The sequence below is a fragment of the Colias philodice genome, chromosome 17, assembly GCF_061535455.1.
Source record: "Colias philodice isolate Cphi_HAF_F1 chromosome 17, ilColPhil1 Martin Lab GWU primary, whole genome shotgun sequence".
NCBI lineage: Eukaryota > Metazoa > Arthropoda > Insecta > Lepidoptera > Pieridae > Colias > Colias philodice.
This window is the reverse complement of record NC_143102.1, coordinates 1,699,254-1,726,450: the sequence shown is the minus strand read 5'-3', so window position 1 is coordinate 1,726,450 and position 27,197 is coordinate 1,699,254. Positions and strand designations below refer to the sequence as shown.

The 27,197-nt window shown below is 33.5% G+C and overlaps 1 protein-coding gene and 1 long non-coding RNA gene across 2 annotated transcripts; one reads left to right on the top strand and one right to left on the bottom strand.

Moving 5' to 3' along the window:
• The first annotated feature begins 91 nt into the window (after positions 1–91).
• Positions 92–4,290, top strand: LOC149480841 (mitochondrial 2-oxoglutarate/malate carrier protein-like). The gene is made up of 6 exons (XM_089705822.1): positions 92–159; positions 746–970; positions 1,681–1,854; positions 2,772–2,874; positions 3,285–3,403; positions 3,784–4,290. The coding sequence occupies exons 1-6, from the start codon at positions 92–94 to the stop codon at positions 3,962–3,964; spliced, it is 870 nt and encodes a 289-aa protein (XP_089561948.1). The 3' UTR covers positions 3,965–4,290.
• A 1,777-nt stretch (positions 4,291–6,067) lies between these two features.
• LOC149480840 (uncharacterized) lies at positions 6,068–13,111 on the bottom strand. Its single transcript, XR_016316940.1, has 2 exons — positions 12,946–13,111; positions 6,068–6,248 (listed from the first exon to the last, which is right to left on the bottom strand). It is a non-coding gene; the product is annotated as an uncharacterized LOC149480840 (long non-coding RNA).
• Positions 13,112–27,197: the final 14,086 nt, after the last annotated feature.

The following is a 27,197-nucleotide window of genomic DNA, read 5'->3' as shown; positions in this document are numbered from 1 at the left end:
CCAATACAATCTATGGAAACTACAATCTAGGTACATAAATAGCAAAAATGTAAAAAATAATACTGAAAGACGGGATAAAGAAAGAAAGGAAATGGGTGACAAAGCTGCACCTAAAACTATTCCTGGTTGGCTAAATTTTCTCATCGGAGGTTTGAGTGGGTCAGTAAAAGTTACCTAATTTACAGTAAAACACAGTTTTGTTAAATAATTCGTGCTGTTGTGAGTAGATTCACCTGTGGAAGGAGATTCGTGTAAAAGCGAGTACTTCTATAGCTCAAGTTATTCTTATATTTACCTATATTTCTGTAAAGTTTCATCTAAATCCGTCCAGAAGTTTTTATGGTAAAGATTATTAAACATCCATCCATACTTAAAAACTGTCTCGTTTATAATGTAAGTAAACCATTTTATTCATTAAATATTTTGTCATTTCAATTAGTAAAAATGAAAATAAATGATACTTACTGCTAGTGCTACATAACAGTTTTCTGATAGTTGTTATACTTACAACTTATTTTCATTATATTTGATTGCCAAACGTAAATAAAACCCAGAATATAATATACATTATACAGGATGTAATCGTTAAGTGTGCACAGGCGATTACTCCGTAACTATTGCAGATATCAAAAAACTTTAAACTGATATCTAAAGCCCTTAACCTAATGAGTATACTGACAATAATAACTTTAAAAAAAAGGGGGGAAATATCCAAAAAAAATTCATCAAACACTGTATTATACAGAATGCTGGCAAACGTCATAGTCCAACCAGCTGATCTCGTCAAAACGCGGATGCAACTAGCGGGTCCCAAAAGCAACAGTAGCGTGGGCACAATAGCTAGCGAAATCCTGCGGAAGGAAGGAGTCACTGGCTTCTACACTGGACTCTCAGCGTCGCTGTTCAGACAGGCCACGTATACTACGGCTAGACTGGGATGCTTCAATGCGTTGTTTGATTATTATCAGCAGTAAGATATATGTTTAAATCCTTTTATTTAGTTGGGGCCTAATATACTTTTTGGACAAATCCTTCTAGTAGCTAGTACCTCCTTGAATATACTAAACGCGTTATTTTATGTAACACAAAAATAACAGCAATTGCCTTTAACTCTTTGTAAAAGACAACAGATGGAAACATACAAAATTATTAACTCCATAAGTGTGTTGTCCACATGCATTTAAAATTATTTTTCTAGAAGTAGACCGGTACAAGAATAGTAACTAATTGAGAAAATTAATTCCAAAGTTTTTTAAATTCGATTAGATTAGAAATAATGACTTTGTGGAATGTGAGTTGGTATCTAGATTTTACATTTAATTTCATTGAGATAATATTAATAGGAGACGACACCGCCTACATCACTTATGTTCCACTCAACATACGTCATGTGACGTATGTTGAGCGGTATTTTTTAATGGTTTTAATGTGAAACGCATCAAACATGCCTTCGTGTGTGTTACGATATTGCATAAATAATACAAATAATACGGAAAAGTGCAAAGGAATAACTTTCATCGTTAAGTACCTAACTAAATAATAATTTTTAAAACTTAGTTAGAGCAAAAAAATGGCGCACAGATTTTGTTCGTGGTGTCTCCTCCATACGTAGTAATATTATCTCAATGTTTAATTTTCAAATTACGTTTGTCACCGTTCATTTGGCAACCTGATTCACAGAAATCACGGCACACCAAATTTTGGGGCGAAAATATTGCTCGGATGTTTTGCGGGCGGCGTGGCCGCGGTGTTCGGCAACCCGTCAGAGGTGGCCCTCATCAGAATGACAGCTGACGGTCGCCTGCCGCCCGAGCAGAGACGCAACTATAGCAATGTGTTCAATGCACTTTCTAGGTACATAGCGATATAAGAAGGACACGTTTTGTATATTATCTGCCTCGTATTCACGGTAAAATATTTGTTAAGCAACAGTAGATATGTAGACCAAATTTCAACGTTTAAAAGTTATCTCCTGTAGAAGCTCTTCAGGAGATACTTTAAACGTATCAACACTCTCAACAGCAAAATACTCAATTTTGTTGCTGAACAAAAATTTAACATGAATACGGAGCTTTCTTATCTCTTTATATAAAAATAGAAACTGATCTAAAAACATGCGGATTTTTCTTTTTATTCGATTAGTTTATCACTTAACATATACAGGGTGTCCCACTATTGGTATACTAAGCGCGAAGGGACTTGTAGTTTTGCATACACTGATCACGTAAAAAATACTTAAACAACAAAATTACGTCATAATTTTTTAATTTTTCCTGAAAATCTATGTTTTCTTCTCTAGCTTCGCGCAGCCGGCATATACCGCTTCTCTAATGTGAGCATTTTGTCTATGAAAACATACTTAATAATGGCAAATTTGGGCGTGTTGCTTGTTAGGGGTGTATACATAGAGTTTTAAGAATTCATCTATCCGAAAAAATAATGCGTCTGGAATTTTATAAGTATTTTTTACGTACTCAGCGTATGCAAAACTATAACCTCCTTTGAGCTTAGTATACCAAAAGTGTGACACCCTGTATATAGCACTAAATCAAAATTATGTTGGTGACGGTTCATCGTCGATTTGTTCATCTGTAAAATTCGAAATAGCATGTGACAAACGTAGATCGGCTTCGAAATAAATATTTAAATACTTATACATATATTAGTATTTTTATTTGGATTGATTTGATTGATTGATTTGGATATTTTTAGAGACTATAAGAATGAAGCGTAGATACCTACTCTCATATTGCATTATATAATTCTTACAGAATAATCAAAGAGGAAGGTGCAGGGACACTAATGCGTGGTGTGACAGCCACCGTCACCAGGGCCATGGTGGTGAATGGAGCACAACTCTCTTCTTACGCGCAAGTATGATATTATATTTTAACTTTCAATAATTGTATTGCTTTTTCGATGATTTATTGAAAAATATTTTATTTGTTTCATAACATACTAGTTGTGTCTTGTGGTTTCACCCGTGGGCAAAATCAAGAATTTATACAGCCCATGATGTATAACCTATTATTACTATAAAGTTTGATCTAAATCCGTCCAGTACTTTTCTAGCCAATTCGTTACAAAATACAAACAAACTTGCGTATAAAATCTTTCCTCTCTATACTTAATAATATTAAATTATTACTTATTAGTAAGTACCTTATATAGAAGTATGGAGACAATAAAAACTTTGCTTTGATGTTTGCAACTGTAGTGTCCCCTAGTTAATTAATATTAAGGCCCTGTTATGTGATAAAATATAGCTAAAAAATCATTTGTAGTCCCGTGAAGCGCTGATTGCCTACATGGGTGACGGTATGCCGCTGCATGCAGTGTGCGCCATGATTTCTGGCCTGATCACCTCGGCTGCGTCCCTACCCGTGGATATTGTGAAAACTAGGCTAGTAAACAGTATACCTACTGCCAATATCGATAAAAATTACATTTTTTGCATTTTACCGTTGAAAGTATGACAACTATTAAAAGTTACCTAACTACGTTATTCCATTTTTTTAATGTTACTGAACTTTAGAGATAGAGTATTCGATGGTTTCTAGATATATATTTTTTTTATTTCAACCGGGAATCGAACCCAGTATCTCTTTCATCATAACCCCCTCAAACCATTGGTAGGTATAGGTAATTTTAATATATGTGTGTTAAAATACATATTATGAATTAACCATTAATTGGTATTATGGAACAGTAACATTTTACATTCTCCAATAAAAAATATTATATGACTTACCTGGCTACACTAACGTATGAATTCTGTTTCAGAGTACAAAACGCAACAAAAGGAGCGAGTCAAGTAACTGTTCTAATGAGTGTAATAAAGAACGAAGGTGTTCTAGCGTTATGGAGCGGATTTCTACCAACTTACGCGAAAATAGGACCTCATACAATCTTCACTTTCATATTCTTAGAACAATTGAAAGCTATGTACCTTAAAATGAATTGAATGATAAGTGGCAACACAGATAGGTATTTTGTTTATAGGTAGTCTGTACCTTGTACCATTGTAGTAAAGCGATTGTTGGGTCCAATGTAAGGGGCCCTCTACTCAATGGGCAACGTTGGCCCAACAACAGATCGTCGATGTTTGCCGCCGTTTCGGCGATTATGAATAAAAATCTACTATGACGGTCGATCGTAGACATTTTGGACTCTACATTATCGTGATCGCTTTTAATCGCCCAACGCTGGCCATTGTGTAGAGGGCCCATATAGCATTTTTAGCCAGTTTCACAATTACTGGATATGTTCTGTTTAGCTTATCTGTCAGTTAAAATGCTTTTGTCATTTTAACTGACAGATAACTGACAGATATATGAAAGATACAGTTTTGCCAAAAAATGGTTATCACTTATCAATGACTTTCTTAGCAAGTCGTGTTCAACTGGCTTATAAAAAGGTTATGTCTGATTCTCAATATATTTTGAGCACATATATTTCAAGCGTACCTGTACTTATTTATAAATGTAAAATGTACCTATACGTTAGTATTTATTAGTAACATGTATGTTAGTGAATTAAAGACAGGGAAATAAAAGATAGTTTTCGAATGATTTTTTATTAAAATATCACACAGCCCAAAATTTCCAAAAACTAAAACGAATTATTATCTAATACTTAATATGTTTAACCTAATAATACAATATTTTTTCTAATCAACCAAAGCACTAATATCTTCTATATTTATTTTCTAAGTATATTATTATTGAACTACAGCTACATAGAGTATCTAATTTTTCGTCAAATTCAATATTTCAACTGATTTATGTCAACAAGTGATGATAACACTAATAAATAAAACTAATACTAATTAAATTATACAATAAATTGTATCTTATCTATAAAAGTTAACCTAGCTATGTATAACATTATTATAATATTACATACGATACGTATCGACATAGTAATATATAGATTACTAAATAATAATAAACTGTATTGATACGTAGACGGTGTGGGTAAAAAGTACAATATTATATCTATACTAATATTATAAAGCTGAAGAGTTTGTTTGTTTGTTTGAACGCGCTAATCTCGGGAACTACTGGTCCGATTTGAAAAATTCTTTCGGTGTTAGATAGCCTATTTATCGAGGAAGGTTATAGGCTATATATCATCGCGCTACGACCAAAAGGGGTGGAGCCACGGGGGTGAAACCGCGCGGAGCAGCTAGTGAATGTATATTATGTACTCTATATACAAAATAAACATAATAATATAAAAATCCTTCTTATTCACTAATTAGGACTTGAATTTTGAACAATTTATTGAATTAAATTATTTCTTATGTTATTTTTAAATTGTCTTTATGTAGATAGATTCTGGATAGAGTGATCAAATTATAAGGGACAGTGTATTTAAAATATTATCTTTAAAAAGTGCTTTTAAAAAGAAATTAAGTTGTTATTACATACTTTCTGATTATCATATCTACTTACTAAATATTATTTTTTATTAAATTTCACCTAATTCGAATGATTTGTTTGTTAAATTTAGGAAATCGTGTATATTTTATTGCTCAATTAACTAATTTGAAATCTATTTTTTATGATAATATAGTCTAAGTTTAATTGCCACGGAAGACGCAAAATTGGCAAATTTGGAGATACATATTATAAACATTTTATTTTACAATGTGCACACGATATTGACATAAAAACCAAAGTTTAATACCTACGGATTTTAGCCATGTAAAAAAAAATCAGGAGATCAAGAAGATCTAAGAAATAGTGAAATTAAAATACCTTTAATATTTTATTTAAACAATCAAAACATAAAAACATAGCAATTAATAGTGTAAAACACAATGAAACAGCACGTGTTTTTATATTATTTACATCAGTACAACAAAAAATAAGTCCTGCAGGTTACTGTCCAGTCTGTCACTAAACAATTTATTTCGTTTCCTAAACAATACGTAGTCTACATTTAAGACATAAATAGCAAACATTTTTCGGTATATCGTACACATTTGTAGACTTAAGAATTTTTTATTTATGCCTTACACATTTGTAGAGTTACGAACATTTAGACACACTAAAAATACATAACAATAACATCTATGGAAGGATGGCTCTATTGAACAGCATATGCGCATGATCATGATGGGACAGCACACTGAATATCAGTCATCCGTAGGCAACCTCCTCCACGATTGTCTCCCAGGAGTCAGTCGACTCTGTCTCCCAGGAGTCGTCGTCTTGGTCCTCCTCATCGTCGTAATATGCTAGCTGGAATTAAGAACATCACGATTATTATAGGCACATATTTTTTTTATTTATGACACTTTATTGTACAATACCAGTAATAAAAAAACATATATAATTTAACATGGAGAACATGAATATGGTAAGTGCACAATTGGCGGCCTTATTGCTTAAAGCAATCTCTTCCAGGCAACCGTAAAAATAAAGGACATGTACGATGCTGGTTAAACGCGAAGGCGCAATCATAAAGAAAAAAAAATCAATAAAGCACATAATTATGATAATAGACCTTGGTATAGAGCTTTACGCGTGAGTGTACAACCGAAGGGTCGTGCGTTTGATTCCTGGTAGAGAGAAAGAAAAAAATGTCTCGGTCGGGACTCGGGCAGGATAATAAAAGTTCTATAACGGATCAACTATTTGTCTCTAAAGAAAATCTACCAGTTAAACAGATGTATGCATAACATGGGACCTTACTTTTGCATTAAAGTTATCGTCCTTCCTATCCTTCATCTATTTATATAAAATAATCTTATGTAGAAGAAAGGCTGAAATTTAAATGATCTTTGGTCAGTTGGATTTGTAAAAATATGAAAAATTTACAAAAAATATCTACCCAGGCGAATCAGGGCAAATAATAGCTAGTTAATAAAAAGCTTTACAAATTAATCATCAATACATATAATAAAATTTGCCAATTATTGTCTTATCAGCTACATTAAAAAAAGACAGGAAAACCTACAAAACCAGCTCTCGTTTCTAGTTTTTATCCTGTAATTTGCATTGACGTCATAACCAAATTCAAGATGATCATGTTATCATATATCACACTAGCTTACCGCCCGCGGCTTCGCCCGCTTTGTCTAAAACCTAATAAATTATGTACTAAAACCTTCCTCTTGAATCACTCCATCTATTAACTCTTTCACGCAAATATTACTGAACCAATTTACAAGAAATTTAGCACACATATAGCGGCTAACTTGTATTAACACATAGGGTAGTTTTATCCCGGAAATCCCACGGTTACTGGAACTATGTGGGTTTTTCTTTGAAAACGCGGGCGGAAAGCTAGTTGAAGGTAAAAATCAATTAAAATAATGAATGCTGAAAACTGTTCTAGAAAGCCATAAACAATCAAATTAGAGAAATGTCATGTTCTTCAAAATCAATCCATTGAAATGTTACATTTTTTAGGCCTGACCTTGAGTTTTTTAGAGGACGCAATTTTATTTTTTGAATGTGTAGGGGGGGTCAGTGTGAAGCTAAAACCAAGTTTGTGGGGTCGCCACCCTTGTCCCATGGCCGCCATCTTGAAAATAGCGGTTGAAATGGTTTTAACGATATATCTCTTAAACTATTTATCTGATAATAAAACAATTTTAACATTATTTGTTGCAAATTAAATTCTCTACAACTTTGATTCAGTAACTTTTTGTCGTAGAACTATAAATAAAAAAGTTATAAGCGAAAATGTTCAGAAATTAGAGCTATTTATATTTTTAAATAAAACTTTTTTTTTATCATTTTACGAAGAAATGATATAAGACTATTTTTTTAGATTGTTTTTCGAGGAACAACTTTTATATACAACATTTTTTCATTACGTCAATAGCTAAGGTTTTACAGCGCTCAGAAGTGAGTACTATTTTTCAGTAGTAACTATACATAATAAATTGGCTATTGGCTCTTTTCCCTCCACAACAATGGGAGCACACTGCAGAACATTTCAGCCCTGCTTTTCGACGTAAAAAAAAACGCACTTCCAGACTCTACCTCCTGGGTTGTGGGGAAAAGATTCAATAATTAATTATTAATAATATTGTAAAATTAATTAGTAAAAATATTATTATAACAAAAATAAAATAATTACTGGTGACAAATTATTATTAGTACACACATAATATATCGTATTCTGTATAGTAAAGAGTACTTAAAATAGTACTCACTTCGGATGGCTGTAAAACCTTAGCTATTTACTTAATGAAAAAATGTTGTAAATAAAAGTTGTTCTACGAAAAACAATCTACAAAAATGGTCTGATATAATTTCTTCGTAAACTTATAAAAAAAAGTTTTATTGAAAAATATAAACATCTCTAATTTCTGAACATTTTCGCTTATAACTTTTTTGTTTATAGTTGTTCTACGACAAAAAGTTACTGAACCTAAGTTGTAGAGAATTTAATTTGCAACGAATAATGTTAACATTGTTTTATTATCAGATAAATAGTTTAAGAGATATATCGTATAAAAACCATTTCAACAGCTATTTTCAAGATGGCGGCCGTGGGACAAGGGTGGCGACCCCACAAACTTGGTGATAGCTTCACACTGACCCCCCCCTACACATCAAAAAAATAAAATTGCGTCCTCTAAAAAATGCGACCCCAAATGTAACTTTTCAATGGACCAACAAACAACATCAAATGCTATCTATCGTCGAAATCAATTTGGCTGTGGTAAGCCAAATACATAGATCCATTAAGGTGAGTCAATAAGTGATGATAGTGGAAAATGGACAGACAAATAAACATACAATTCACACCTATTAGTCATGTGCTTAGTTTCAATCTTGTACTATAAACTCAACCTTCTTGGAAGTGACAAGGGGATATTATCAGATACTATTTCGAGGAGAAAATCAAAGGATAGGATAAACAAAATTCCCAAAATTCTAAAAAGTAAGTAATACAAATTATACTTAAAAAACAATATGAGAAAAGGGCAAACGTAGAAGAACCCCCCATAAGTTCTGATGAAAATCAGCAGGAAAGGTTCTAATGAAAATAACTTTGTTTAACAACGAAGCAACATGTTGCGGAATTAGGTACTGTTCCTAAAAGTTTACGCCCTATGAACGTTTAAAAAGTTACCAGCAAGTCAACAACAATGTTGTAAACTGTTGCTCAACAAAAGTTCACCACTGCACGGCTACGAGGCTTAAATCGATTAAATACAAACATTCAGATGAAGCTAATAAAAGTGTTAAAAACACGTAATAACAATATCACCTAACCACTAATAGAATTACCCATAAAAGTGCCAAGCCTAATCAACCTACTTCTCTCACAATAAAATGCCAATAATACTTAAACAATTGAGCAAATCTTGTGCAGAAGTCGAGGTTATTAACTTGCAAGTGGACCACGCTCGCATGCAACCCTTTGCGTAATGTACTTATTTAATTGATTTAATTATATTGAAAACAATCCATATCAGTAACGTTGCCACGTATTGGATTGAAACGTGTTGATGTTTATCCGGGAGTAACATTTTATCTTACAGATATCTTGAAGCTAAAAAAGGCTATTTTTCAATCTAAAATGCTTAATGTTAGTGATTTGAATTATCATTATGCTAAAAATTTCAAATTTTCGACACAACATAGTTAATAGCATTAGAAAATATGAAAATTAAAGATCCCTAAAAAATGCAAATAGTTCAGCGTCTTTAGGATCGCTCTACCGTCGACCTAAACAACCATTTCAATATGTAATTTGTTGGTCTTTAGACATCTAATACTTGTTTTATTTTTATGTTATTTATTTTTATCACCTCTACATTAATTATTAAATGAAACAGGGTAATTAGCCCATACTTTGAAATCTAGGGCCTTGTTGAAAATTAATAACTCCTCATTTAAATTCATATACGCCCGTTATTGCGTATTTCCGGGCGTCAATTTAAAAATGCAAAAAGTGGCAAATTGACTGTTGTACGCATAATTATTATTACATTGATGTTCTTCTAATTTATTGCCTTATTATACTGGTCATTTGTTGGTAGTAGGCCGACGAGGTAATACATCAAAATATGTTTAATTTGTGGTTTAATTAGTATATCGCGATGACGTTTATAGTCACGCGAGCGGGGTTAAATCGTATGCAGTTTAAACACCTCCTGAAGTAGAAGGTCCTAAAGCTCGTAGTGTTTGTCTTGTGACAGCTTTTACATTGCCTTAAATTTTGTCAATTTCTAAGAGTACCTTATTATCAAAATTATCACGGAACATTTCAAGAGTTCTTAAACGCACCCGAAATCTATTAACCACGCATCAAACCAAAACAAATCTTGCAAATAAAGCAACTAGATTAGGTTGTATTTTATTTCGATACGACTGAAAAGCTTTAAACTACGCTATCGATAAAAAAAACCCTCTTACCATTAGAAAATCTACATTTGTGTCGATAACATGGGCTATTTCTCGCACTGGAAACCGGCCAAAGTTAGTAATTAGTAAAGGCTAGTAAAACTATATTACATATTAACATTATGAAGGTCAAGGTAGAACATCGTACTACATTTTCATCAGTACATCTTTACTTGGCAGATCCCAGACCATTCATGCCATATTCGGAACATGTTTACTGACGGGACACAAAACCTGGGCGCTGAGACGAACGTCAAAACGCCAAGGAATAGAATACGCTATCGATAGAAATTGACATAATGCGTATGATGTTTTGCCTAAGGATTCGGTCACCCTACCAACGACAACGACGACCACGAACAAAATTTTCATCCAGTCGCAATTAAATAAAATTGTGAAAAACACAATTAAAAATGAAATTTAAGAATTTCCTGTCATATTGGTGTTTGGAAAAAAATTTTTTGAGATCAATGGATAAACAAACAGGTTTTTCATAGAAACGGTGGCTCCTAGAAAAAAATGTATTTAACCTTTTTTATAGATAATTAGATGATCTACAATTTTGGTTCAGGTGATTGTATGATAAACTTACCGTCTCGGCGAAAATCGCAAAAAACCCTATTTTTTTTTATTAATTGACCTCGAAATTTTTTATTTCTGAGTACTAGAATGACGGGAGATTTTAATATTGATTTTGAACAAATTTCGGCAAGATTGGAATTTTGGTCGTGGTCGTAATCGTCGTTGGTAGTGTGACCGAACCATTACCAAAATGTCATGAGCTTATGTCAATAATTAGCGTTAGCAGTTTCTATTCCATGGCGTTACGTACGTTTGTCTAAAGGCCCTGATATTGATAAATAACAAAATAACACGTTTTCTGCATTTTATTTCATGCCCCACTAATTAATTATTATTGTACTGAAATCGGATGAAGGAATCAATCAAAGCTAGACAGGCTTGGTTAAAAAAATCACGGAAAAAATATATTAATTTATACAGACTAGTGCGATAATTACTAACAATTACATGTATGTACAACATTGTAACAGAATTTCATGTTTGATTTAATATTTTTTTGGTGGAACCTTACCTAATACGTTAACTACATCGAATTTAATAAATCATTTTGAAGACACATTATGTGAACAACAATTTTTCCTACACTTCGATACTTTATCAAAAGCACATACTCATCAAACATTAGGCAGTTTGGGATTGCCAACTCCATAGGATATGATGATGTAAGTATTTTAGTATATGTTAATAAATAGCCCTTGAAAATTCATCGCACATGTTCTTTAGCTCCGCGTTTATACTTACAAAGCTGTCTAACAACTTTTGCGTTTTTTGCAGCAAATAGCTGAACATAATAATACCATGACTTCCTTGTATGGGTCGAAAAAAGTCTATGGGTCATAAAAACAAGTCTACCGGCGTTTTGCGCGTTAAGATCATAGTTCTCTATCTCCTGCCATTTCTTTTGTATCAAGTTCATACAATAAAACTTCTGACAAAAGTGAATGAACGCGAATTTTGTTATTTATCAGAATTAGGCGAAAAATATGGGGCAGATGAATTAGGGCCGGCGCCCACTGCCGGCACGGCACGGCATGGCACGGCAGAGCATCCCGCGGCGTGCAATGGCATCCCGCGGCGTGCAGTGGCATCCCGCGGCGTGCTGCGTGATCCCGCGGCATTCAGTGGCATGCCGTGGCATCCTGCTAAAAGCCCCACTAATGCTGCATAAGTTTCAACCTTATTTCAACTAGCTAGCAATCATAATTCCTCGACCCCAAAGTGACGCATACGCCTCGCGGGATGCAATAGCGCGCCGCGGCATTCCTTGGAATGAAACAGCAAGACACGTCATGCCGCCGCATCCTGCGGCGTGCCGCGTCATGCTGCAGCATCCTGCGATACGTCGCGGCATCGTGGCATCGAAATAAAGTAACTTGAATTCTAAACTGATTGAAATAAGATTCAAAATAACTTCATTAGTAATAAAATCCTCTGCCCTGCCATGCCACGCCGTGCCGGCAGTGGGCGCCGGCCCTTACACGTCTGTTTTACTGATCAATTTTCTTTGTGGAAAAATAGGTGATCGGATTTGTGTTTCTTGCCAAACCGAGACATTTTTTGCTTCATCCCTGGAAATCGGATCTAGGACATTTTTTTCAATCTTTATTTATTTAGAGGAGCTAAGCATTATATTACAATAAATAGTTACTTAAATCAGGTGACTAGGTCATGTATCATCTGTTTGTTTGTTTCGATTATTTATTCAAGATCAGAGTTACCTTAATCCAAATACATAATAACAATTATTCATAATATTCAATTACTATTTTTCATAAAAATCGTCAAATGTTTTATCGTCAAAAATGTTCAAGCAAAAAAATATAGATATTTCCTCATTCAAAAACACAACAAAACAATTTGGCTGATATATGCACTACATTATATCTTAAAAACATGTTTATCATCAAAAACTTCCAAGCACAAAAAATTAGATTTTTTTGTCTCAAAACCACACCACACAAAACACATTACTATCTACATTAGTCACCTCATTCTCATGCAGCCTGTGTACCGTCTGCACCCTTATCTGGAACATCCACGCCTGGCCCAACAGCGCCACTGTCCCGCTGAGCAGGAGCGGCATCGTGAACCTGCACTTCCACGCCAGCCGCATAAGGAACAGGAACAGGCTCTTGCGACCTACAGTCATGATTCTGGAAGGAATATATGAATTAGCGAATTTAGGAGTTACTAAACTGCTAAGCCTCGGAATCATGAGTTGATCAACTGTTCAAAAATCGTTGATTATAGGCGAGAATGTTGCTAAAATCTATACTAATACTAGCGGTCCGCCCCGGCTTCGCCCGTGGTAGCTACATGTTTAAACTATCCTATATCTCAAGTTGGATCGAACTGCACGTGGTGTGCGAATTTTATAATAATCTGTTAAGTGGTTTAGGAGTCCATTGAGGACAAACATTGTGACACAAGATTTATATACATTAAGATAATATTATAAAGCTGAAGAGTTTGTTTGAACGCATCTAATCTTGGGAAATACTGGTCCGATTTAAAAATTCTTTCGGTGTTCGATAGCCCATTTATCGAGGAAGGCTATAGGCTATATATCATCACGCTAAGACCAACAGGAGTGGAGCGGGTGAAACCGCGGGGAACAGCTAGTCTTTGATAATAATAGATGGTATGGCCGTATGGATAAGGTACATACATGGAAGGTAATAAAAAACCACAAGCTGGCCACAAAACCGCCTGTTTTCTAGAAATTACGCATTACAATTAATTACTTCATATTAAATAACGATAGGCAATTTGATTCCAATTACTTTTACTAATATGTATAACAATAGTGGTCCAGTTTGCAACATTGTAAAGTAATATAATTACAGTCGGTTTGAAATTGCGCTGTATTATCGAAAACAGGATTCAGATAGTTTGGAAACTACGAGCCTATTGATATGATCAGAAAATTGGTTATTTAAAGGCGATACCATAATTGGCAACTCGTCTTCTTTTAGGATTCGGCGGCTCAACGGAAAAAAACGTGGAAAAGATAAACACGATCCTATACCTCAGGCCCCGCAATCACAGACACAATAGAAAATCTATTGTGTCATGGACCGATCGGGCCGTTCGGGGCTCAATGGGTTAATAGCAACGAAACCAGAATATAACTATGTATTTCTAATCGATTGATGGTTCTGGACCTAGGTCCAAACGAATTCTAAAATTCGATTGAAAACATAGCCTGTATGCACAGCGTACAGCCACAGTCACAGACTATTTTTTTCAACACAGTAGTAGTGCTATACTTGTGTCATAATATCAGCAATTATAATTTTTGATTCCTCATTACCGCATAGAAATTCTTAAATATACGTCAAACAAAAAGTGGAGCTATTGTAATATATTTGTAATCTCATAACAGGGGAATTTATTTTATATTAAACAGTTACTTCTAGTTCAATCTTTTTTCAGTAATTGAAAGTCTGGGAATGACATATTGTTAACTTTCTTTTTGTTTTTGTTATAACTTAGTTTAATATAAGCAGTGATTTAAATAAGCTCATGTTTAAAATAAAAATGGGTTACAAGTAAAAATTAGAGAATTCGATAGATTAGATAAAGACAAAATAGTACTTAAAAAAAATCGTGTCGGTGGCCAGGACTCTTATGTGGGTCGTAAGATGTCGCAAGCCTATTAGGTACTATAGTTATTATGGTTATTATATCTTAATTGATACTTACGCATTTTTAGGGTTCCGTAGCCAAAATGGCAAAAACGGAACCCTTATAGTTTCGTCATGTCCGTCTGTCCGTCTGTCCGTCTGTCCGTCTGTCACAGCCGATTTACTCGGAAACTATAAGTACTACAGTGATGAAATTTGATGGGAATATGTGTTGTATGAACCGCTACAAAAATATGACACTAAATAGTAAAAAAAAGAATTGGGGGTGGGGCCCCCCATACATGTAACTGAGGGATGAAATTTTTTTTTTCGATGTACATACCCGTGTGGGGTATCAATGGAAAGGTCTTTTAAAATGATATAAAGTTTTCTAAAAAACATTTTTCTTAAAGTGAACGGTTTTTGAGATATCAGCTCTCAAAGTCGTAAAAAGTATGTCCCCCCCCCTCTATTTTTATAACTACGGGGTATAAAATTCTAAAAAAAATAGAGGTGATGCATGCTAATTAACTCTTTCAACGATTTTTGGTTTGATCAAAGTATCTCTTATAGTTTTTGAGATAGGTTGATTTAACTGTAATTTATTATATTTGCTGCTACGGAACCCTTTGTGCGCGAGCCCGACTCGCACTTGGCCGGTTTTTATTTGATATAGATAGCGCCATTAAATTTCAAAAACAATATAAAAAACTGGCCTAGATACAACAGGTTCCTCTATTTATGCTGTATACTTAGTTGTTTTTGCCAACAACACGTTTATAGCAGATTTTATGTATATTTAACCAGCATATATTTTAAAAATTAGGATTTTGTATGATGAAAATATTTTTTTTATTGCAGTTTAATTATTTGTTTTAATTTTATACAGAATCATCACCAGGCTCGCACTTGACTATTTGTAACCTACGCACAAGGGACCGACTATAATTAAACTTTATATTAATCGTAGGATGTTTTTAACGGAAACTTCAGTACAATGCACACGTTAAAAATAATAACTTAATAATATGGTTAAAATAACAATTACTCAAGTGAAAACAATTAATTTCAGTAAGTATGGAAATTCCCACGCTCACGTCAATTTGTACAAACTTAGCTTATATAATTTTTTATAAAGCTTAGTACTTTTTTCTGTATAAATTATTTTCCGAACCTGAAGATAATAATAATTATTAATATGTACTTTGATAACTCAAGTGATTCTTAGATCTGAGGATATCTAGTTGTATAAATGAATGTTTGATTTCGAGCCTCAGTTAATTTATAGATACTACTAGCTTTCCGCCTGCGGCCTCGCCCGCATAGTTCCCGTTCCCGTAGGATTTCCGGAATAAAACCTAGCCTATGTTGCTCAGTGAAGATGCAGCTTTCTAACGGTGAAAGAATTTTTGAAATCGGTCCAGTAGTTTCAAACTCAAACTCAAACATTTATTTATTCAATTAGACTTCTTCTGTTTATGCGTGAAAACCATACATACATACATACATACATAATTACAAACCTTTCCTCTTTATAATATTATTAGTATTAGTATAGAAGTATAGATAAAGGGAACTTGTTCTAAGTAAGAAATAGAAATCTAGCTCAAATCATCAACGGATAAGAATATTATATATTATACCTACTAGCTTACCGCCCGCGGCTTCGCCCGCTTTGTCTAAAACTTAATCTATACTTAATATTATAAAGAGGAAAGGTTTGTGTGTATGTATGTATGTATGTATGGTTTTCACGCATAAATTACTGGACCGATTTTGATGAAATTTGGCACAGATAATCTTTAGACCCTGAGAAAGAACATAGGCTACCTTTTATTGCGAAATATGTACCACGGGCGAAGCCGGGGCGGACCGCTAGTAAATTATATTATACTAAAACCTTCCTCTTGAATCACTCTATCTATTAAAAAAAACGCATCAAAATCCGTTGCGTGGTTTTAAATATTTTAGCATACAAAGGGACATAGGGACATAGGGACAGAGAAAGCGACTTTTGTCTCGAACTACCTGAAATGTTTTTATCGACATCATTTTGCTTTTGAATATGCTGTAAAATATTAAACTTAGAACAGATAATTATTTTTCTTTTGAAATATTACCGAAAAGCCGATACAAGAGAAGATATAGAGTTCGAGAAGTGTGCCTGATTTAGTAAAAGCTCATTATCACACTGTTTGTATGAATTTCCTGAGAACATTAACTATGGTGGTGTTTATTTTTTTTTACACCATATGAAAGTAGAGATTTCAATGAATAAAAGGCACCCCCAGTTTTTGAAAAAAGCTGATATTTTGACGGGTGACTTTTCGATTGAAAATTAGGTTGTTTTTTTGGCATTAATTCAAAATAAGGCGAAAAAATAAATATTTTCAATCAAATAAATTACAGTGTATTTGGGACATAATAAAGTAAGTTTCCGCCAAATTTCGTAGAAAAACAATAAATTTTGAAGTAGATAAAAATAAAAGACCAAAAACTTGGTTTTTTGAATTTTTCACCTAAATTTTGAGGTTATGTGAAAAAATTGTGAATACAAAAGTTGTAGAACTTTTAATTACCTACAACTTTGCCATTGAACTTTTTTCTGTAGGACTTGTAGTTTTGTCGGAAATCGAGAGAAACCATTTGTTTCTCTTAAAAGCTCCCCCCTCCCACTTCCCGAACTCGGATTGACCGTAATTTATTTTTCCTTTTATTTTCATCATATTCCCCTCCTTTTCTAATGGGTTTCATCCGACAGCGATTTTTTTATGTTTTCATTATTTTTAAAGGCTTCTACCCCAGTCTAAGTGATAAGTTATCAGATAACCAATTTAACATAGGTATTAACTATTAATATAACTACACTCAAATTGTATGTATGTACTGTGTATTTAATATTCTATATAGAAAGCTCGAAGATTGTGTTGTGTTGTATAAATAATAAAAAGACGTGTGGCACTCGGGGACTGCCGCGGTAAAGCTATTGTATAGCATGCCTTCAGTCGTCGGAGTGGGGAGCGTGAGGTTTTTTCGTTACGGAATTTCTCGATAGATTAATAGAACCTATGCAATAGCTTAAAAATGTTGAATGAGTTATCAATTTTTAATTCATTACTAGCAGCTCGCAAAGTAAACTTCTTTTTGAAGTACATAATATTAACAAACCTGACCTAATCTGTTAGTCTATCAGCACCACATAATACCAAAAATAATAAATAACGCATAGGCTTTTTAGGCTCAAAGACGAGAAAAGGCGCGGTATCAAGTTAGTATTATAATTGGTCAAGAAACTAGATCGACTTAATACGCCTTATTAATAAAATAAAAGTATTTATTGAAGCGCATCAAGGTGAATACAATAAAGCATGCGTGGAGTTAATTAAAGTGAAAAACATCATTTTATGCATATTATACCAGGTATACTGAATATTTACTACATACATGATTTGTTATAAATTCAGCAGGCTTATAAACCCGATACAAAAAAAAATATGTAACCTTTACCTGACTAAACCAGAGCCACGTTTGGCTACTCTCGACAGAGACAATTCTTTTTTTTTATTATATTATTTTTTTTGAACTAGTTTCTAGTTTTAATTTCGTTTCCAAAGTACAAGCTTTGCTTACATCTAGATATAAGATAGGCTTATCGTGAAAACTCCTAGAATACTTATATTTCATCACTCTTGTTAACCGGGTTTTTCATCACCGCCTGCTACTTTATTCCTTGTCAGTACATTTCGATTTTTCCATTCCACTTAATCATGTGACCAATCAATCTGTTGTCCAAATAAGATGAGTATACCATAATCATCCATAAAATTTCCATAGCCGTTCAATTATTAAATGTAAGGTTCTTTTTTTAAATGAACCTTACATTTAATATATACTATATTTAAGATATACTGATATCCAGATGTTTGCTGACGACACGGTCTTGTTATTTCACGGTCACAGTTGGGAACAAGCTTACAGTAAAGCAGAGAGAGGATTGAAAAATGTCACAAGCTGGCTTGAGGATAATTTACTCACATTAAATATTTCTAAAACGAAATATCTTTGTTTTTCAAAGACAGCCACCTACGGTCCATCCACAAGTTTAACCATCAGGCTACACTCTTTTCCATGTAATAGAGGGCAACTAAGTCAATGTAATTGTGCGACACTAACTAGGGCTACATCTATAAGATACTTGGGTATACTAGTAGATGACAAATTGAGTTGGAAAGACCATATCACTCATGTTTGTAATCGTGTTAGAAAGCTAGTTTATATATTTAAGCATCTAAGATCAGTTGCTAACAAAAAACTGCTTATCCAAGTGTACAAAGCACTATGTGAGAGCATTATAAATTATTGTGTGACGTCATGGGGTGGGGCTCCTAAAACTATAATGTCCGAACTTGAGCGTGCCCAGCGGGCAGTTTTAAAAGTACTCATGCACCTACCATACAGGCACTCCACGGCAGATGTTTACGCGAAATCAGGAGTTCTTTCAGTTCGCAAGATTTACATATTAAAAGCTCTGTTGAGATACCACCGTTTTACAGCCCACACACTGCCTCGAACATGGAAGAGAAAATTAAGGTGCCCTATACCCACCACCAAGACTCATTTTGCAAAACGGCAACTAAATTGCATTGCTCCACGGTTATATAACAGTATCCCGACTAATGACATCAACAAAATTATAAATTTACCTACCAATCGTTTTAAAAAATACATTGTCAATTGGCTCCAAAATCTTGATTATATACAAACTGAAAATCTTTTCATTACTATTAAATAAATGCTTGCAACAAAATCAATCACTCATGCACACTCACGCAAACATAGGTACCTACACACAAGCACACACACACACTCATACTCACACACACACACACACGCACACAATGTCCATCGGCCCAAATCATATTCTTTTATTTTCTTAATCATTTACTTTGTATTCTTTCATCATTAGTCACTAAAATTTATTTTGTTAACTTGCCAAATATAATGTAATATGGAATTTGTAAGGGAAGGCACTGCCTTCTGAGATACAGGTAATTACCTAGTTCAGAAGGCAGAGCAATATTGTAATGTTATATTTGAAGTTGCTAATAAATTTTATTTTATTTATTTATTTTATTTTAAATTGGCAAAATTTAAGGCTCTTCATTAAACGCATGTGTAATTGTAAATATTACGAAATGATAGGATTAAATTCGATCTATTTGCTTTGGTCGAAAAGGGTAATTTGCTATTTTAATTGCAGAAGAAAGAGAAAAACGTTAGTAATCATTTTTTGCGGCTACCCGCAAAAACTTCACAATCAAAATTTTGGTTAATTAAATCACTGACTCTATCCCATACATTCAATCACCGCTCATACAAAGCTAATTAAAAATGTTTTCTATCCATTAACACTGATAGTTAATTATGTTTTTCCACAGGCCTCGGTGAGGCGTGTAAATAACATACAGTTAGACTGAACGGTTTCCATGGCAACATGTGTCTTGTATTGATTACTCATACATATTTGTCTATGCTCATACTAATGTTTTACATCCCGACATGTATATGTTTGATCTCGAGAACGGTTGAACCGATTTTGATCAATTTTAGGATAGTGATAACCTTGTAACGTTCATAATTCAAGGATATCTAAATAGATTTTATTATGTACTAGCGGTCCGCCCCGGCTTCGCCCGTGGTACATATTTACGTTTTCTCTACATAAAAACCATCCTCGTACTTCAAGGAATATAATAGAAAAGAATTATCGAAATCGGTTCAGCCGTTCACACGTGATGCCATGACAACGCGAAACGGGTGCAGACCCGCCGCCTTTTTATAGAGCCTCCCGCCGCGAAGCGCGTCGAACGCGGCAACTGATACACAAAAATAATCCTTATGGCATGATTCTGTATTCACGCGCGATGATATGCGCGTATTTCATGTATAACTTTGGTGTTTCTACACCGATTTACATGATTCTTTTACTATAACCTGCCCAGGAGTATGAAGAATAATTGTGCCAAATTTGGTTAAAATCCGTCGCGTAGTTTTTGTTTCTACTTATAACGAATATACAGACAGACAGACAGACAGACAAAAATTTTACTGATTGCATTTTTGGCATCAGTAGCGATCCCTTATCACCCCTTCATAGTTTTTTTTTAAATATATTTCATGTACAGAATTGGCCTCTCTACAGATTTATTATAAGTATAGATTTGTTGTATGACTTAGCATCGTTAAATTTATTCGAGTAGCTATACAGTGGTGGTCACATAATTAAAGACACCCCCGAATTGACCGTAAAAGAATGAATGAATGAATGAATGAATGAATGAATGAATGAATGAATGAAAGCTTTATTGTACACACCAAAATAATGAAATAACATTAAGTAAAATATACATCAAATTGCACAATAGGCGACCTTATGGCTACAGAGCCATCTCTTCCAGGTAACCCAACCAAGGAAAACAGTAACAAAGAAAGAATAAAAGTAGGTGGTGCATACCAAAGCAATATATATATAATAATAATATAGTAATACTAAGAAAGTAGGAATATAAATAATACATAATTTACAACAATAAAGAAAATAATATATATAATATATAATAAAATAAATAAATACAGATAAGAGAAAGAATATATAAAGTCATCACTTAATTAAGGACATGTGGTAATCAAAGAGCATGTTTTTGAAAACATCAATGGATCTAGCTTTGCGTATGGCTATTGGTAATTGATTCCATAGTCTAATAGCTTTGACAGTGAATGAGGTGTTAACAAATTTTGTTTTATGTATAGGTACATTAAGGAGGCAAGTATCGTTCGATCTCAAATTCAACCCATGATTACGAGCGTATTCAAAATTATTTTTTAAATAGGGTGGGGTTCTGGGATCGAATAAAATTCCAAACAATAGATGCAGCACATGAGCATCCCGGCGATATCTGAAAGATTTACATTAGGAAGTACAATTATCTGAAAAAGGTATTTGATCTACTATTATTTTTATTAAACCATACAAGACAATATGTTCTTTAAAATGAGGGACAAAAAATAGTTATATTCCTTGTTAGTTTCGACACTTGCTCTCTGTGGGAATGTAACACAAACTTTGTTTACGTACGTGTAGCTGGCCACTTAATTAAAGACAACAAGAAATGAGTTGTAATTTTTTATAAATAAAAAGAAACAGCATTGTGCTTTTCTTCGTTTTGCCGCGTAATTTCATAAATCGTTGACACTCCATAATATTTTTGAGTATTTTTAACTTTTAAAATTAAAATTCATATGTTTAATTGTTTTAATATCGATTATTATGGTTAAAATCAAGAGTTGCGACTCGTCCACAAGAAATATTATTTTTAACTTCCATGATAATAAAAATGTTCCTAGGATATTGTTATGAATGCTATAAAACATATTTAACATGTTCCACACGACCGAAAACGTACTCAGAAAATCAAAACCAAGTGAAACTACTTGGCCGAAAGATTAAAAAATGGTGTTGTTGGCTAAAAAGATCCATTTAAAGGGTCGAAACTGATACAGTTCAGAGTTGTATGGTGCAGCAGGCTTGAAGGGGGTGTCTGCAAGGACAATTAGACAGAGACTGTGTGAGGAAAACTTGCACTGAAGATTATCTCGGAAAGTACCACTTTTGAAAAAACAAAATGTGAAGGCAAGATTTGACTTTGCTACAAAATACGAACACTGGACTGAACGAGAATGGAAACATGTGCTGTTTTTGCATGAAACTAAGATTAATATGATTAATTCTGTCAGAAAACATCTCAATAAGGAAATGGATCCAAGATAAACTAATAAGTAGGTAGTCATACATGGGGGTGGAAATATAAATGTATGGCGCTGTTTTTCTGAACTTGGTGTTGGACCTGTCAAAAAGAGAGAAGGCAACATGGATAAATTCCAGTACAAGTATATTTTAGAGCAATCCATGCTGCACTATGCGGAGGAAAATTTACCTTTTGTTTGGACTTTTCAACACGATAATGATCCTAAGCTCACAGCAAAAGTAGTGAAGTGCTTGTTAAGGAACCAATCTGTAACTGTTTTGGATTGGCCCCCCTGCAGCCCGGGTTTAAATCCGATCGAAAACTTATGGAATCAAGAAAGAAAGAAGTCGCGGCAAAGCGATCATCAAACGTCGACTAACTTTGCAAAGCATTTTCGAAGAATGGAACCAAATTAGTGATGCAACTTGTACAAAATTAGTTGCTTCAATGCCCAAGAGATGTAAACCGTCATTACTGCCAAAGGACATGCAACCAAATATTGAAAAATGTAAAAATGTTTTGTAAATACGTCAGGCATTTTGTGTTGAAAAAATAATCTCATTAAAATAATATTTTTTTATATTTCTCATAAGCGAGTCTAATGTCTTTAATTATATGGCCAGACCTTTGCTAGTTTAAAACTGCTAGTAGTAAGGATGAACTGATTAAAATCTAACAAACCGACAAGTTCTGTAGATAAAATTTAGTTTAGCATTAGACAACACATACCTGATTATTCTAAAATTATTTAACAAGTTCCAATGGTAGTGTGAAAAAAAATGTTGAGAGATGTGTCTGGGGTAGTATAAAATGCTCTTAGTGTCTTTAATTATGTGACCACCACTGTATGTATAGGTAAGTTATTCCGTATAATTATTTTATTAAAAAACTATCTATATATAGCAGTAAGAATACTTATACTTATTGCTATTTATTTTCTTTTACTTGTGTGAATTTAAATCGACAGGAACGAGGAAATTGGTACTAACTTCTACCGCTTTCTTATTAATGCTCCAAGTTTTCCGTGAAAGTGAGGAAACTTAGAAAATACATAAGTACATAATGTGTACCATAAGATAAGCGCTTTACTACCTAGGTACCTACTAACTTTCAAGGATAACTTACTAATCTTTCTAGAAATATTATATCTATAGTTAAAAAAAAAAACTGAAAAATTCGCTTTATTACCGTTTAAGATAAACTCATTAAATTATTGTATTTTACTGATCCTTGATAAGTGTACAAAGTTTGAATTAAATCTGTCCGTTTCATGGTCCTAAAGAAAATCTTTTTTTTAGGTCCATGGTCCGTTTATAGTGGGTCAAAACTCAAAATAGTTTGGAAAATCCAAAAGTGCACGCCTCATAATTTTTTTTAATAATTATTTATTAATTATTATTTTTGTTTATTTAATAACAATTAAACCACATCGAATCAGACCCTGAAAAATGAAAGGGTTCTATTCCTGAGCATACTCAAGCGTAAGAGAAAAATAATTTGGAAAATCCAAAAGTGCACGCCTCATAATTTTTTTTTAATAAATATTTTTAATTATTATTTTTGTTTATTTAATAACAATTAAACCACATCGAATCAGACCCTGAAAAATGAAAGGGTTCTATTCCTGAGCATACTCAAGCGTAAGAGAAAAAAAAAGACTCGATTAGTAAAGTATTTCGGTCGCTATCGTGTTAACAAGAAAAAGGATCCGCACATACAGACACACGGACGTCCAAGACAGAACTTTTTTAAACTGTTTTTTAACTAGTTTAAATAACAATAAAAACCGGCCAAGTGCGAGTCGGGCTCGCGCACAAAGGGTTCCGTAGCAGCAAATATAATAAATTACAGTTAAATCAACCTATCTCAAAAACTATAAGAGATACTTTGATCAAACCAAAAATCGTTGAAAGAGTTAATTAGCATGCATCACCTCTATTTTTTTTAGAATTTTATACCCCGTAGTTATAAAAATAGAGGGGGGGGGACATACTTTTTACGACTTTGAGAGCTGATATCTCAAAAACCGTTCACTTTAAGAAAAATGTTTTTTAGAAAACTTTATATCATTTTAAAAGACCTTTCCATTGATACCCCACACGGGTATGTACATCGAAAAAAAAAATTTCATCCCTCAGTTACATGTATGGGGGGCCCCACCCCCAATTCTTTTTTTTACTATTTAGTGTCATATTTTTGTAGCGGTTCATACAACACATATTCCCATCAAATTTCATCACTGTAGTACTTATAGTTTCCGAGTAAATCGGCTGTGACAGACGGACAGACGGACAGACGGACAGACGGACATGACGAAACTATAAGGGTTCCGTTTTTGCCATTTTGGCTACGGAACCCTAAAAATGACATCAAAAATATCATGAACGTTAAAAATAGTGTTTTTTCTTAATATGTGTGTGTATGTATTATCTTACAAGTGCAATGTATGATACATAAAGACATTTTAAGTTTGAAAAATCAGATGTTTTGCGCGAAGCGACAGTAGTACCCACCTCAACGCTTCGCTTATGAGGCGTGCAAAAAGACTCGATTAGTAAAGTATTTCGGTCGCTATCGTGTTAACAAGAAAATCCTCCGCACATACAGACACACGGACGTCCAAGACAGAACTTTTTTAAACTGTTTTTTAACTAGTTTAAATAACAAAAATGACATCAAAAATATCATGAATGTTAAAAATAGTGTTTTTTCTTAATATGTGTATGTATGTATTATCTTACAAGTGCAATGTATGATACATAAAGACATTTTAAGTTTGAAAAATCAGATGTTTTGCGCGAAGTGACAGTAGTACCCACCTCAACGCTTCGCTTATGAGGCGTGCAATAGAGCCTAAACGAATTGATGAAATACAAACATATACAAACATACAGGTGAAGCTAATAAAAACGTGCAAACAGTAACAGGTGCAATATTTATAGTTAACGAGTTAAAAATAAATTGTAATAATCAAAATATAAGATAGGGATGTTGTGCACAGTGCATAGCATACATACATATATCGAGTTATCTTCTACTATAACTATCAATACATCCCCATTCCCCGCCGTTAATAAGACGAACTCGGAATTTTCAAACATTTTTTGTACTTGAATACATGACAAAATAACTTTGTAATTAAGTACCTTTTTTAGTACACTGGCGCGGCGTCAAAAGTAGTATTACTTCTTTGAGAACCTTTTTCTACGGAACGCTCTATAGTCTAGTAAAGGCTTGTGTAATATTCGTCATAATTCATAGTAAAATATAGCTCTGAAAAAAAAAAGACTATGTAGTCCATTGAAAAGTTACATTTGGGGTTCCATTTTTTAGAGGACGCAATTTTAATTTTTTGATGTGTAGGGGGGGTCAGTGTGAAGCTACCTATCCATTATTCACACAATCAAGTTTTTGCACCAACAAGAATCACCTGCTTGTTTCTCATTACACCTAAATAGACATTATTAAAGTTCCCTTCTGTTTTCTTTATATGTAATTTAATTAATTAAAGTCCTAACACGTAAACCTCATATTTATAATTCCACGGTAGGATGAAAAAAACCCTTCGCAACATCGAGATAGTATGTACTATGCTTCGCAACGAAAAGAAAATTTACAAACAGTGGAATTAATTATTGTATATTATAATTTAATTATCATAACATTAATAATTTCCCTCAAATATAATAATAGCTGGGGCTTTTTCTCTACCAAGCATAATACTTAGGTACCTACTAGGCATTATAACATTACGATCTAGCCGCATCTAATTATTATTCCAGTTTTTCTAATACTAGTCATATCCGCTGGATTCTATTGCGTAAAAATGTTAAACGTACTATTAAAAATGCCCTGCTTATCAAGTATAACGACGCTATTAGTAAAAGAATTTTTAATAAACTTTTTATAATATTAATCGGTTAGGCATTATACCAATTACCGTATACCTACCGACGATACTAAAAAGAAGTGCCATTAGGCTGCGTTTCCACCAGAGATGTGCGAGGATGCGTAGCGAGGGATGTGGTTATAAATAACCAATCATATCGCTTCATTTAGCGTTTGTAGCGATATTATTGGTTCTTTACAAAAACATCCCTCGCAACGCATCCTCGCACATCTCTGGTGGAAAATCACCCTTAAAGTGGGATTTCTTATTTTAGCTTATAGATTGTAAAAAGAAAATCTTCATGTAATTATTAAGGCTTCACTGATAGATCATTTATATAGACTAGTCCCTATTCGTCCTATAATAATAACTACATATAACTTTCCATTCAAATGCAAAATTACAAAAACAATGTTTTTTTCTGGATTATAAACAAGAGTGGACAATATCGTGCGTATAATAAAAACTAGTAGGTATCAAACTAGTATACAAAAGCTTTCAAGTTATGTAAAAATAAAAAAAAATGTTGTGTGGTTTTATGAAACCACGGTAAAAGTGAAACTTAGGCACAAAATTATCGTATTTGTACGATAATTATCGTACGGTTCCGAACACTGCTTTATACCTACTCGGCAGCCGACCGTCACGCGACATGCGCTACACAGACCAAAAAGTTGAGACGATGTAATAAAAGTTTCACTTTAATAAATAGGAGCAAAGCAAATATTATGTTACTCATACCTATGGCTATGTAGTTTCGTATGAACACGCGTACAAACACGTGAATAGGTACATATTAAATTCTGTTATAAATATACTGAGTGATTTAATAATATTATGTTACTTACAATTTAGTTTCATTATCTCTTTTATCATTTATCTCATTTGGAGTTGTCTAAAAACATATCATTCATATAAT

Coding starts and splice junctions, on each gene's coding strand:
- LOC149480841 (XM_089705822.1), top strand. CDS start 92: ATGGGTGACAAAGCTGCACCTAAAACTATTCCTGGTTGGCTAAATTTT. Junction 971..1,680: donor TTGTTTGATTATTATCAGCA/GTAAGATATATG, acceptor CCTGATTCACAG/AAATCACGGCACACCAAATT. Junction 1,855..2,771: donor GTGTTCAATGCACTTTCTAG/GTACATAGCGAT, acceptor TAATTCTTACAG/AATAATCAAAGAGGAAGGTG.